At 35.7% G+C, this 11,139-nt stretch overlaps 2 protein-coding genes across 2 annotated transcripts; one reads left to right on the top strand and one right to left on the bottom strand.

Annotated features, from left to right (window-relative positions):
* The first annotated feature begins 2,760 nt into the window (after positions 1-2,760).
* LOC107822232 (uncharacterized) lies at positions 2,761-3,828 on the top strand. Its single transcript, XM_016648754.1, has 2 exons — positions 2,761-2,884; positions 2,975-3,828. Exons 1-2 carry the CDS (start codon positions 2,761-2,763, stop codon positions 3,826-3,828), a joined length of 978 nt encoding a protein of 325 aa, XP_016504240.1.
* Positions 3,829-9,092: 5,264 nt separating this feature from the next.
* LOC107822233 (uncharacterized) lies at positions 9,093-10,203 on the bottom strand. Its single transcript, XM_016648755.2, has one exon. It carries the CDS (start codon positions 10,127-10,129, stop codon positions 9,275-9,277), a length of 855 nt encoding a protein of 284 aa, XP_016504241.1. The 5' UTR covers positions 10,130-10,203; the 3' UTR covers positions 9,093-9,274.
* Between the last annotated feature and the right edge of the window lie 936 nt (positions 10,204-11,139).

The following is an 11,139-nucleotide window of genomic DNA, read 5'->3' as shown; positions in this document are numbered from 1 at the left end:
ATCACCAAAGAGAAACAACAAATAGCCGGTTCGCAAAAACACTTACGAGCAAAGTTCTACTTCTCAGGAAATCCGTTAGGGTTCGACACCACATGCTCTGTCTTGACGTAAAAGAAGTTAACCTAAAAATGACGATTTATTTTATCGTACATCTTCACCACCAGTCCCTTGGTCCCTCGATAGCAGAGGTATATCATCATACCCCTGTGAAAACTTGGGGCGAAGAGATGAAGCAGATGATGGAGAGAGATACCACGGTTGGCTAGATCCGCATACTTTATAAGCATAAGGAAAAGCTTATAGATGTACGGGGATAGCTAGGCCGGACAAATGCCATAATTGAGACAGAAGTCCTCCACCAAGGAAGGAAGAAGGAGAGTATAGCTGATGATGAATGGATACGCGTAGAACGCGCAGTATCCAGGGTGATGAATTTGTACCACATCGTTACTAGACGGGATGAGGTCGATATGGTCTGGGATTCGCCATTCAGCCCTAAATTCAACAAGGGCCGCCGTATCCATCTCAGAGGTAACAAGCTCAGGATCATCTTCAGGCCACTTTGAGAAGTCTAACCTGGCCCTTTCTGAGCGTGGAATTATCTCATACACAGTAGGGAACCACTTATCTTCCGCAACCATGGCTTCTCCTTCATCGTGAGAAGGTGTGTCCATCGTCAATGGAAACGAATCAGAAGCTCCCTCAAAGTTAGAAGATGCACTAGCCATATTTGTCGCAAAAAATGGGAAGATATTGCAGATACGAAAGGGGTGACAATGGCAGAAAGCGCTAAAATGGAGAGAAATAAAGATGCAAGAACTCTAAGGAGAAGAAGAGAAGGCTTGAAAATTTAGATACTTAGAAGTGCAACAAATCAAATGGGGGTTCCCATCCCTATTTATAAGAATACTGGCACCCTGATCAAGAAAACCAAGCGCCACTACATTGATTTCAAAATGGAAGAGGTGCGGGAGATGACGTAACAAATCAGGAACATGCGCCATAATGACGCATGATGAAATGATGTCGTCTCAAACTAATGTAACTGTCAGATGTGGCTCTTGAAGAACCACGTCGTCACCCCATCATAAAAATGTTGCCACTCGACCGCCATGCCTAGATTTCTCAAGTTGCAAATGGTGAAGTCCTCCCACTGAGCTCGTCCAAAAAACAACCTCGGCAGGCGAAGGGACTAACTGTATGGATCGAAATCTGACCAAGGGAATCTTGCTCAAAGATAGATTACTAAGAGACGATTAGGCCGAGGTCGTACTCGAGATGGAGGGAACCTATTGTCGAGCTGAGTAACTGTGGCCGATGTCGAATACTCAGGTCGGCCATAACGGCTAGTTTTGTAGCAACATATTTTAGGAGAATATTCTCTGCACTTATACTTTATGTTAGGTAAGGGATATATCCCATATAAGTAGAAAGGTAGAGAGAAGAAAAGGGGAATGTAATATTCTATATGATAAGAACTCTCATGAAAAGTTGACTCTCAAGTATTGCCTTTCCATAAAGATTCGATTTGCTGTTTATCCCATATTTTCTCGCATCATATCCGAGAAAGCTCTCTATATTCCCACGTTCATTTGTCTTACATCATTGTCAAAGAGAATAATCATCCACCTCATTCAATATTTGGGTGAATCATTCTCCCTATTTACATTTAGTGCCATTTAATGTATTTATTGCCTATAATTATTCCCATCTCATTCATAGCAGTGTCATTTAATATTCATCACATTAAATAGGCTTCAACACAATCCCACGTTATTTGTATGAACACGTTTCAGATCTAGAATTTATTATGTTTAACTAGGATTTACCCATTATCATCTTATTTAATTAGTTTAACAAAAAGGCTTAACACTTTTTGGTCAAACAATTTGAATTACACATTTATGGGTTAAATTTAGCATATTGTTATGATAAATATCACATTATGGTGGATGTCTACTCTTCTTCCATGATTTTCATCTCAAATGCTTAATGACATATTTTGTATACTCAATGACATATTCCATGACATATTTTCTTCACTTTTTATGCCTATATAAAGGTCTTGTAATAGATAAAAAAATACACACAACTGAAGAAGAAAATCTCTTCCTTTCTCTATCTTTATTTTTGTTCATGTTTTACTAAATTGCTTTTATTTCTTGTTCATGTTTTACTAAATTGCTTTTATTTTATAACACGTTATCAGCACGAAGTCTCTAACCTCAAGGTTGAACTCCACTTCTTACGAGGTATATCTCTATGATTTACTATCAAAATTATCAAGCCTAATAATTCTTTAGTTTGTTTTTTCCAGATATACATATGAGTATATTCCGCCAAATGAATACTGGTTCCTTTATTTTTTTTCTTGTGATGTTTCATCATAATATAAAGTTGAACATCATTTTTTTATTCATGAATATAATACTGACAAAGATCGATGAACAGAAGTGTAAATCTTTTGAAAAATAGAAATAATCCTTCTAACACAATGGAAAACAGAAATAATTATGAATCTCATGACGTTATAGTAAATATTCCTAGTAATAATCTCATAGCTAAGAGGAGTTAATAAAATTTCATTATCCAGTACATTGGGAACAATAGACGTATAGACGAATATACCATTATCATTCATTTTGGATTGGTATTTTTCACCTAAATATCATACAGAATCAGAAGAGTTTAGTGTAATCGTTTCTTTACGCTATTATCCTAATAATTTATAATTATTTATCTTCTTTGATAGTCTTCACTATGTCAAACTTGTCAAAGCTTGAGTTTGTGGCTCTTGATATTTCTGGAAAGAACTATCTATCATGGGTTCTCGATGCTGAGATTCACTTAGCTGCTAAAGGTCTTGGTAATACCATTACTCATGGTAATGAGGCATCAAGCCAGGACAAAGCGAAGGCCATGATTTTCCTTCGTCATCATTTGGATGAAGGTTTGAAGGTTGAATATTTAACAGTGAAAGATCCACTTGAATTGTGGACTGGCATGAAGGAAATGTATGATCACCTTAAGGCTACAGTATTGCCAAGGGCTCGATATAAGTGGATGCACTTACGGTTGCAAGATTTTAAGACCGTAAGTGAGTATAACTATACTGTATTTCGAATTACTTCCCAATTGAAATTATGTGGGGAAGTTATGAATGATGAGGATTTACTGAAAAAGACTCTTACGACTTTTCATGCCTCAAATATGGTATTACAGCAGCAATACCGTGAAAAGGGTTTTAAAAAGTATTCTGAATTGATCTCATGCCTTCTGGTGGCTGAGCAACATAATACCCTTTTGCTGAAAAATCATGAAGCCCGTCCTACAGGGTCAACTCCGCTTCCTGAAGCGAATATGACAGCTAGACGTGATAAGTCTAGAAAAAGACAGAATAATATTCATGGCCATATGAACGTACGTGGGCATGACAATGGTAAGAGACGATATAAAAGTCGTCATCGTGGTGGTCATGGCAAACAAGAAAATAATATGAGTTCTCAAAACAATCCTTCACGAGGCAAAAGCGGTAACTGCCACCGCTGTGGCATGAAAGGTCATTGGAAAATTGAATGCCGTGCACCTGAGCATTTTGTCAGGCTTTATCAAAACTCCTTTACAAGAAAGGCAAATAATATTGGAGCATCTTCTGTTAATGCTCCAGTAGAGTCACATTTGACCTTTAAAAATGATTTTGAGGTAGGGCCTTCAAACAAAAATGATGACAATGCCGAGACAAATCTTGCTTTGAATGATGATGATTTTCAAGGCCTTGATGATATTACTCATTTGGAAGTTGAAGACTTCTTTGGAGATAAAAACTAATGTTTGATCATTTTATTGGGGAATGCAACTATGTTGTTATTTTTATTTTCGGTGTTTTTGTCTCGTCTGAAGTTGTTTTTATTTTAAAGTAGTACTTAAGTTGTCTTATGTTGTCGTTGGTGATGTTAGTTGTTTCTGTATTTCTCATGATGTATTTTTTTATGAAGAAATTAAAATTCCCCAGTCTTCAATTGGATCCAAGATGAGTAATGAAGATTTATGTCTTTTGGATAGTGCTACAACTCATACAATATTAAGAGAAAAGAATTTTTTTCTTATTTGGTTATGAAAAAGGCCTATGTTAATACAATATCCGGTAGTACAAAGTTGATTGAGGGCTCTAGAAGAGCGGCCTTATTATTACCCGGAGGAACGATATTAACTATTGATAATACATTGTATTGTAGTAAGTCTCAAAGAAACTTGTTGAGTTTCAAAGCTATTCGCCAAAATGGCTACCATGTTGAGACATCAAACGAAGGAAAGGTTGAATACCTTTACTACAATAAAAGAGGGTAAACGATATATGCACGAAAAATTGCCCGCATTTTCTTCTGGATTGTACCACACAAACATTGGTGTGGTTGAATCACATGCCATAGTAAACAAAAGGTTTACTACTTCTAATGATTTTATCATTTGGCACGACCGGTTGGGCCATCCCGGTTCTAACATGATGCGCAGAATAATAGAGAATTCAAATGGGCACACATTGAAGAACAAGAAGATTCTTCAATTTAAGGAATTCTCATGTGCTGCTTGTTCTCAAGAAAAAATGGTTATTAAACCAACATCAGCTAAAGTTGGGATTGAATCCCCTGCATTTCTGGAACGTATACACGGTGATATATGTGGGCCTATACACCCTCCATGTGGACCATTCAAGTATTTTATGGTCTTGATAGACGCATCTACAAGATGATCACATTTGTGCTTATTGTCAACTCGTAATATGGCATTTGCGAGATTGTTGGCCCAAATAATAAGGTTAAGAGCACAATTTCCAGATTATGCAATTAAGATAATTCGTCTTGATAATGCTGGTGAATTTACATCTCAAGCCTTTATTGACTATTGTATGGCCACTGGAATAAAAGTTGAGCATCCGGTTGTTCATGTTCATACTCAAAATAGTATAGCAGAATCATTGATTAAGCACCTCCAACTAATAGCTAGACCATTGCTAATGAGGACAAAACTTCCCCTTTCAGTATGGGGACATGCTATTTTGCATGCATCAGCACTTGTGCGCATAAGGCCAACCAGTTATCATAAAGTCTCCCCATTACAATTGGCTTTTGGTCAGGAGCCAAATATTTCCCATCTAAGAATTTTTGGATGTGCAGTATATGTTTCAATTGCTCTACTAAAACGCACAAAGATGGGTCCCCAAAGAAGGTTGGGAGTATATGTTGGTTATGAATCTCCTTCTATTATTAAATATTTGGAGCCTATGACATGAGATTTATTTACAACCAGATTTGTTGATTGTCATTTTGATGAATCAGTTTTTCTAACATTAGGGGGAGAAAATAAACAGCTAGAAAAAGAGATAGATTGGAACGTATTATCTCTATCTCATTTAGATCCTCGCACAAATCAATGTGAATAAGAAGTTCAAAAGATCATTTATATGCAAAACATTGCAAATCAATTGCCAGATGCATTTACTAACATTCCACAGGTTACTAAATCGTATATTCCAGCTGTAAATGCTCCAATTCGAGTTGATGTCCCAACTGGACAGTATGATGATGCAAATGAGTCTAGGCCACGCCTTAAACGTGGTAGACCAATTGGTTCCAAGGATAAGAATCCCCGAAAAAGGAAAGGAGCAAATGATCAAGTTGATCATAACATAGCAATTGATAAGACCTCACAGGAGGTTCTAGTAACTGGAAATGATAAAAATGAAGAGATATCAATAAGTTATGTCTCTACGGGAAAAAGGTGGAACCGAAATAACGTTATTGTTAACAACAATTTTGCATATAATGTTGCAGTTGAAATAATGCAACAAGATGAGGATCTTGAGCCAAAATCTATCGATGAATGTAGACAGAAAAATGATTGGCCAAAATGGAAAAACGCAATTCAAACGGAATTGGCTTCACTCAAAAAACATGAAGTTTTTGGACCAATAGTCCGAACGCCTGAAGGTGTCAAGTCAGTGGGTTACAAATGGGTTTTTGTGCGAAAACGAAATGAGAAAGGTGAAGTCGTAAGATATAAAGCACGACCTGTGGCACAAAGATTTTCACAAAGTCCTATCATTGATTATATGGAGACATATTCTCTGGTGGTAGATGCAATTACCTTCAGGTATCTAATAAATCTGGCAGTCCATGAAAAACTTGATATGTGGTTGATGGCTGTTGTCACAGCCTACTTATATGGCTCACTGGACAATGAAATTTTTGTGAAAATCCCTGAAGGATTTAAAGTTCCTGAAGCACATAAAAGTTTAAGAGAAACTTGTTCAATAAAGCTTCAGAAATCCTTATACGTATTGAAACAATCAGGGAGGATGTGGTATAATCGCCTTAGCGAGTATTTGCTAAATGAAGGGTACAAAAATGACCCTATTTGCCCTTGTGTCTTTATTAAGAGGTCTGGATCTGAATTTGTCATCATAGTTGTGTATGTTGATGACTTGAATATTATTGGCACTTCGAAAGAGCTTCCAAAGGCTGTAGAGTGTTTGAAGAAAGAATTTGAAATGAAAGATCTTGGTAAGACAAAATTTTGTCTTGGCCTCCAAATTGAGCATGTACCAAATGGAATTTTTGTCCATCAATCAACATACACTGAAAAGGTTTTAAAGTGATTTTATATGGATAATGCACATCCATTGAGTACTGCAATGGTTGTGAGATCGCTTGACATAAATAAAGATCCATTTCGGCCTCAAGATAATGATGAAGAGCTCGTTGGTGATAAAACTCCATATCTTAGTGCAATTGGGGCACTAATGTATTTTGCCAATAATACTTGACCAGATATTGCTTTTGCAGTGAGCTTATTAGCAAGATTCAGCTCCTCTCCAACAAAAAGACATTGGAATGGTGTTAACCATATATTTAGATATCTTCGGGGAATTATAGATATGAGATTGTTTTATTCTAATGAATTCAAGTCAGAAATGATTGGCTATGCCGATGCAGGTTATTTGTCTGATCCACATAAAGCCCGATCTCAAACAAGCTATTTGTTTACATATGGAGGTACTGCTATATCATGGCGTTCAATGAAACAAACAATAGTTGCCACATCTTCAAATCATGCTGAGATAATAGCCATTCATGAGGCTAGTCGGGAATGTGTTTGGTTGAGATCAATGACACAACATATTCAGGAAATGTGTGGTTTTCTTATGTAAATAGATAATCCAACTACACTATATGAAGACAATGCTGCATGCATTGCTCAACTGAAAGGAGGATACATCAAAGGAGACAGAACAAAGCACATTTCACCAAAGTTCTTTTTTACGCATGATCTTCAACAAAATGGTGAAATTAATGTTCAACAGATTCGTTCATGTGAAAATTTGGTTGATCTGTTCATTAAGGCATTACCAACCTCAACATTTGAGAAGTTGAGACAGAAGATTGGAATGCGCCGTCTTCGGGAAATAAAGTGATGTTTTCATGAGGGGGAGTAAGATACGCGCTGTACTCTTTTTCCCTTAGTCTAGGTTTTGTCCCACTGGGTTTTACTGGTAAGGTTTTTAACGAGGCAACAAATAAAACGTATTACAGATATGTGTACTCTTTTTCCTTCACTAAGATTTTTTCCCTACATGCTTAATAAGATTTTAACGAGGCACATTATCTATGGACATCCAAGGGGGAGTGTTATGATAAATATCACATTATGGTGGATGTCTACTCTTCTTCCATGATTTTCATCTCAAATGCTTAATGACATATTCAATGATATATTTTGTATATTCAATGACATATTCCATGACATATTTTCTTCACTTTTTATGCCTATATAAAGTCCTTGTAATAGATAGGAAAATACACACAATTGAAGAAAAAAATCTCTTCCTTTTCTCAATCTTTATTTTTGTTCATGTTTTACTAAATTGCTTTTATTTCTTATTCATGTTTTACTAAATTGCTTTTATTTCATAATATATATATACGGAGTAGTTACTAAAAATCATCTATTTTATTCATTGTTTTAGGTGTGCAAACGTGCATGAAGTATCCTAAGTTTATAAAGGAAAACATGCAAAAATGGTCATCTTAACAACTTTATTATTTGGACAGAAAAAGTAAGTCTCGTACATGACTTCATATATCCATGCCTCAAAACCCCTTTCTACTTATCATCTCTTGTGAAACTATAGTTCCTTATGACATACTCACCAATTACTATTATATTCCAGACTGAAAATTTTTGTACTAGTGTGCGTGTTTACATCATAGGTCAATTTTGAAGATCTCTCGGATGACTTCAGCCACCTGCTGCTAGAATCGGCAGAGGTGGTTTTTAGGGTGGTAACACCGGGTTCATCTAAACTCAATACTTTAATAAATTTACGTGTAAAAATCTACAAGTTACAACAAATTATACATATAAACTCTTAACTTCAAATCTTTAGTGCTAAAATTTTTTAAGATTGAACTCGTATAACTTAAATTTTAAATTTGCCTCTGAAAATCTGGTGATATTCTTGATTAGTTTTCTATCTTTTTCATTTTTTTTTGTTTCGATCCAGCCATGAAATTTTGGTGGTAGGATAATTTCTTTATTTTATCCAAACCCCCAAAAATATAATATATGATTATTGACAACTAAAAGGAATAATTCAGTTGCCGATTATATATATATATATATATATATAACTTCTTTTAGAATTGGAAGCTTCCATTTCTTGTTTCGTTAAGGTGGTAAAATATGATTAAAAAAATAAAAGAAGGGTACGGGGAAATATTTGAATTAAATTGGAAAATGATATCTTTTTTTGTTGCTGCATCGTCTATTTTCACGACTCTAACAGATATCACTTTAATATAAAAACGAAGCAAACGAATGTTTCCGAAGGTTAGTGGAAATGACTGCAAGCTTTTATTTTCAAATTATGTAGGCTGCAGGGGCGGAGCATATATAGCACTTTGCGGGTTCCACCGAACTTAGTAACTTTGGTTCAAAACTTATATTTGTCTTAAAATTTTTATTGAATATATATATATAAATTGTTAATTTAGAACTCAATAACATAAACGAACTAGAATCCTGAACCCACAAGGTTCAAATTCTGGCTTCGCCTATGAACTAGGCTGTAACTATTTTCATTTATAAGTATCAAATATTGTCAAACACGACATAGGACAGACATGCATGCAACACACGATATCACTCCAGCAATCAGGATTCTTATTTATCAATACATGTGCATGTACTTCCAAAGTAAAAACAATTAATACAAGTATTATTTTTGTTTAACCAGCTTATCCTCACCGTTTTTCTTGACGTTATTGGCATACGTCTTGAAATGAAAGTTGAGAAAAAGTGCTAAAAGTGAAACATTAAAACTGATAGTGAAGAACCAGACACCAATCCCAGAGCACCCAAACTCACTAGTCAAGTGATAGTAAATCACTGCACCCAAACACAAAAAGCAAAACATGAACTGCAAAATTTGAACGTTAGTGACCAGTTTTTTCCACCATGGCCTTTTTCCTACAGCAGATAGGAAATAATAAGCGTACATTAGTACGTGAACAGAAGCATTAGTGATCACCCCAGTATGCAACATAGACTGGCTATTTTTTAAAGTCATGTAACACAAAAGTGGCACCATTGCATGGTGGTACACGTGGAGGAACGAGAGCCGTCGAGATCTTGAGCTACTTAGGATTATTGAAAGGGTGTCTATGAATTCAAGAATCTTGGAAAGGTAGAATACGTAAGCCCAAAAGAAAATCGGTCCTCGGGGAATGATATTTGTGTAATTATTTAATCTGTTATAACATATGACCCAAGTCCAATCGTGGGCCGCCACTTGGTGGACCACGGAGAGGCTGCAGCCCACGACTATGAGAAGCGAGAGGACACATAGGATGAGGCTGTGGGTGGCGGTGATACGGCGGAGGTTGGCGGCGGAAATCATGGGAAGGAGTGTTGGGAAACGGAGAGATAATATAGTGAAAGACAAGTACATGAACATTGACACTATGGGAAATAACAATGTGGCACCAAAAGTTTGGCCATGCTTAAACTCAAATTGGCTGATAATTGGGTGACCAACTAGCCAGTAATGGACAATGAGGTAAAGATCTTCCATTTTTATGAGATGTTGAAGAGATCGATGTAGTTTGTTATATTTCTATAGATGATGAAGGATCTATTATGAGAAGGAATAGTATATATAAAGGTCTTGGATGCAAGGTAGAACCCCTTTCGTTCAAGGGATGGAGTGTGGACGTAAAATTTTATAGGTTCTAAATTTGTCATCAAATTTTTAGTTCGTCTTAATCACTAAGTTTGCCATTAAATATTTATATATTTTTAATGAATATTTTAATATAAATACAAAATTGCAAAAATTATTGGATTCATCCGAACCCATATTTCATACTCTACCTCAGCCCCGTAAACAAGATTATAGTAAAGACCCCCTTACCAATTTATGTTTTGCTCCTATCTGTTGTTCCAATTATATCGATTCCATCGTCTCTAGACTCTCTTCCATCTTACAAACTAATTCCAATGACTTTAAACACACCAGGTTAAGTACAAGGTGCAACAATGTAGCAAATTTTGATAGCTTAAAAATAAATAATAACCTATTTCGCTTAGTTATATTATATTTGATTGTGTAAAAACTTCTTAAAGTGTCAGTTTATATAACTTAATTCTATCCACGAAAAAGGGCCAAAATTCCCTTTGACTATTTGACTTGGTACAAATGTGCCATCCGTCCATCTATTGAGCCAAAAATGCTTACACTGTTATCTTTCTGGCTCACTTATGTCCCAACAACTAATGATCAATGCCATATAAAAAAAAGCTTTATTTAAATTACACGTGCCAAACTTTTTATTGCACCAATTTTAAACCATGACCCCAATTAAATAAACCTACCCTTAACCCAGTTTTTAAATTACCCAACCCAAAACTTCGACCCAGCTTAAAAAAATGGTCAAACTCTTGATTGTCAAAAAAATTAACTTCTCCATTTTTACAATTCTACCACCATCATAGCTGCCACCATCCCCTTTCCTCTATAGCAACCACGCTGCCACCACATTTTTAGTCTAGGGGCAGTTTTGATCATTTTTTATATTTTTATCA

The sequence above is a fragment of the Nicotiana tabacum genome, chromosome 7, assembly GCF_000715075.1.
Source record: "Nicotiana tabacum cultivar K326 chromosome 7, ASM71507v2, whole genome shotgun sequence".
In the NCBI taxonomy this organism is placed as follows: domain Eukaryota; kingdom Viridiplantae; phylum Streptophyta; class Magnoliopsida; order Solanales; family Solanaceae; genus Nicotiana; species Nicotiana tabacum.
Note: the sequence above shows the minus strand (reverse complement) of the source record. Positions and strands in the feature narration are given on the sequence as shown.